At 40.0% G+C, this 803-nt stretch overlaps 1 protein-coding gene across 1 annotated transcript in view; it reads left to right on the top strand.

Annotated features, from left to right (window-relative positions):
- The window catches only part of LOC119589517 (titin homolog), a gene marked incomplete in the record, with an annotated part of 25,873 nt that overhangs the window by 17,109 nt on the left and 7,961 nt on the right, over positions 1-803 (top strand). Inside the window, 1 exon segment of the mRNA XM_037938117.1 lies at positions 497-694. Coding sequence (XP_037794045.1) covers positions 497-694 — 198 coding nt within the window.

Below are 803 nucleotides of genomic sequence, written 5' to 3'. Positions count from 1 at the left end.
GGTGTAATGCTGATGCCATGGGTAGCATCCCAACAGATACAGCCCATTTGGCAGACCGCATGGCCGCTGAAAAAGCCTGTGCACATTGCATTAAGACCAACAGTCTTACCAACAGTCTCAGGTGTTCAAGTAATTCATAACAAAGGTAACAAATAAGAAAGTGTTACATAATGCAAGGGAAATCTTATTCCAAACTGTTAGACATTACAAGGGAAATCTCATACAGCACAAGTGAGAGAGGGATGCCTCATCTCACTTTCATGGTAAAATAGTACCTGATATTTGGAAGTCCTTTCCTTAAATTATTGCTCTGCATCTACTTTTGTCCGACTCATGGGTGAACATTTTTTTCTCCAAAGACTTGTGTTATAGGGGTATTTTGGCATATAGTTTTGCCAGGAGCCATTTTTTTTTTATTGACCAGCAGCATAATTTCAACCTCTAATGTACAGAACTATTTAATGAATATTTGGTAAGCCACTCCTCTTATTGACAGTGTTCCTCATCGACTGAGCAAAGCAGATTTGAGAAAATTAGCCACAGAGATCTTCCATGTTGTGCCAAGCCGCAAGGAGGAGGTGATGAACCTAGTGAAAGATGCCCTTGATTGCCTGCATGAAGCCTGGGAAAGGGGGTTAGACCCTTCCCTTGTAGAACCTCCCGAATCATTCATAACATCTTCACCTCCATTAAGGTAAGGGAGAAGGTTGTCTTGTCTTAATGTATTTTTCTTTGATGTTATTTTTTATATGGTGAAGGTAGAGGTACTGTAAATAAGAATAAAGGTATTGAAAGAATTGGGG

This window comes from Penaeus monodon, chromosome 25, assembly GCF_015228065.2.
Source record: "Penaeus monodon isolate SGIC_2016 chromosome 25, NSTDA_Pmon_1, whole genome shotgun sequence".
NCBI classification, from domain to species: Eukaryota; Metazoa; Arthropoda; class Malacostraca; order Decapoda; family Penaeidae; genus Penaeus; species Penaeus monodon.
Note: the sequence above shows the minus strand (reverse complement) of the source record. Positions and strands in the feature narration are given on the sequence as shown.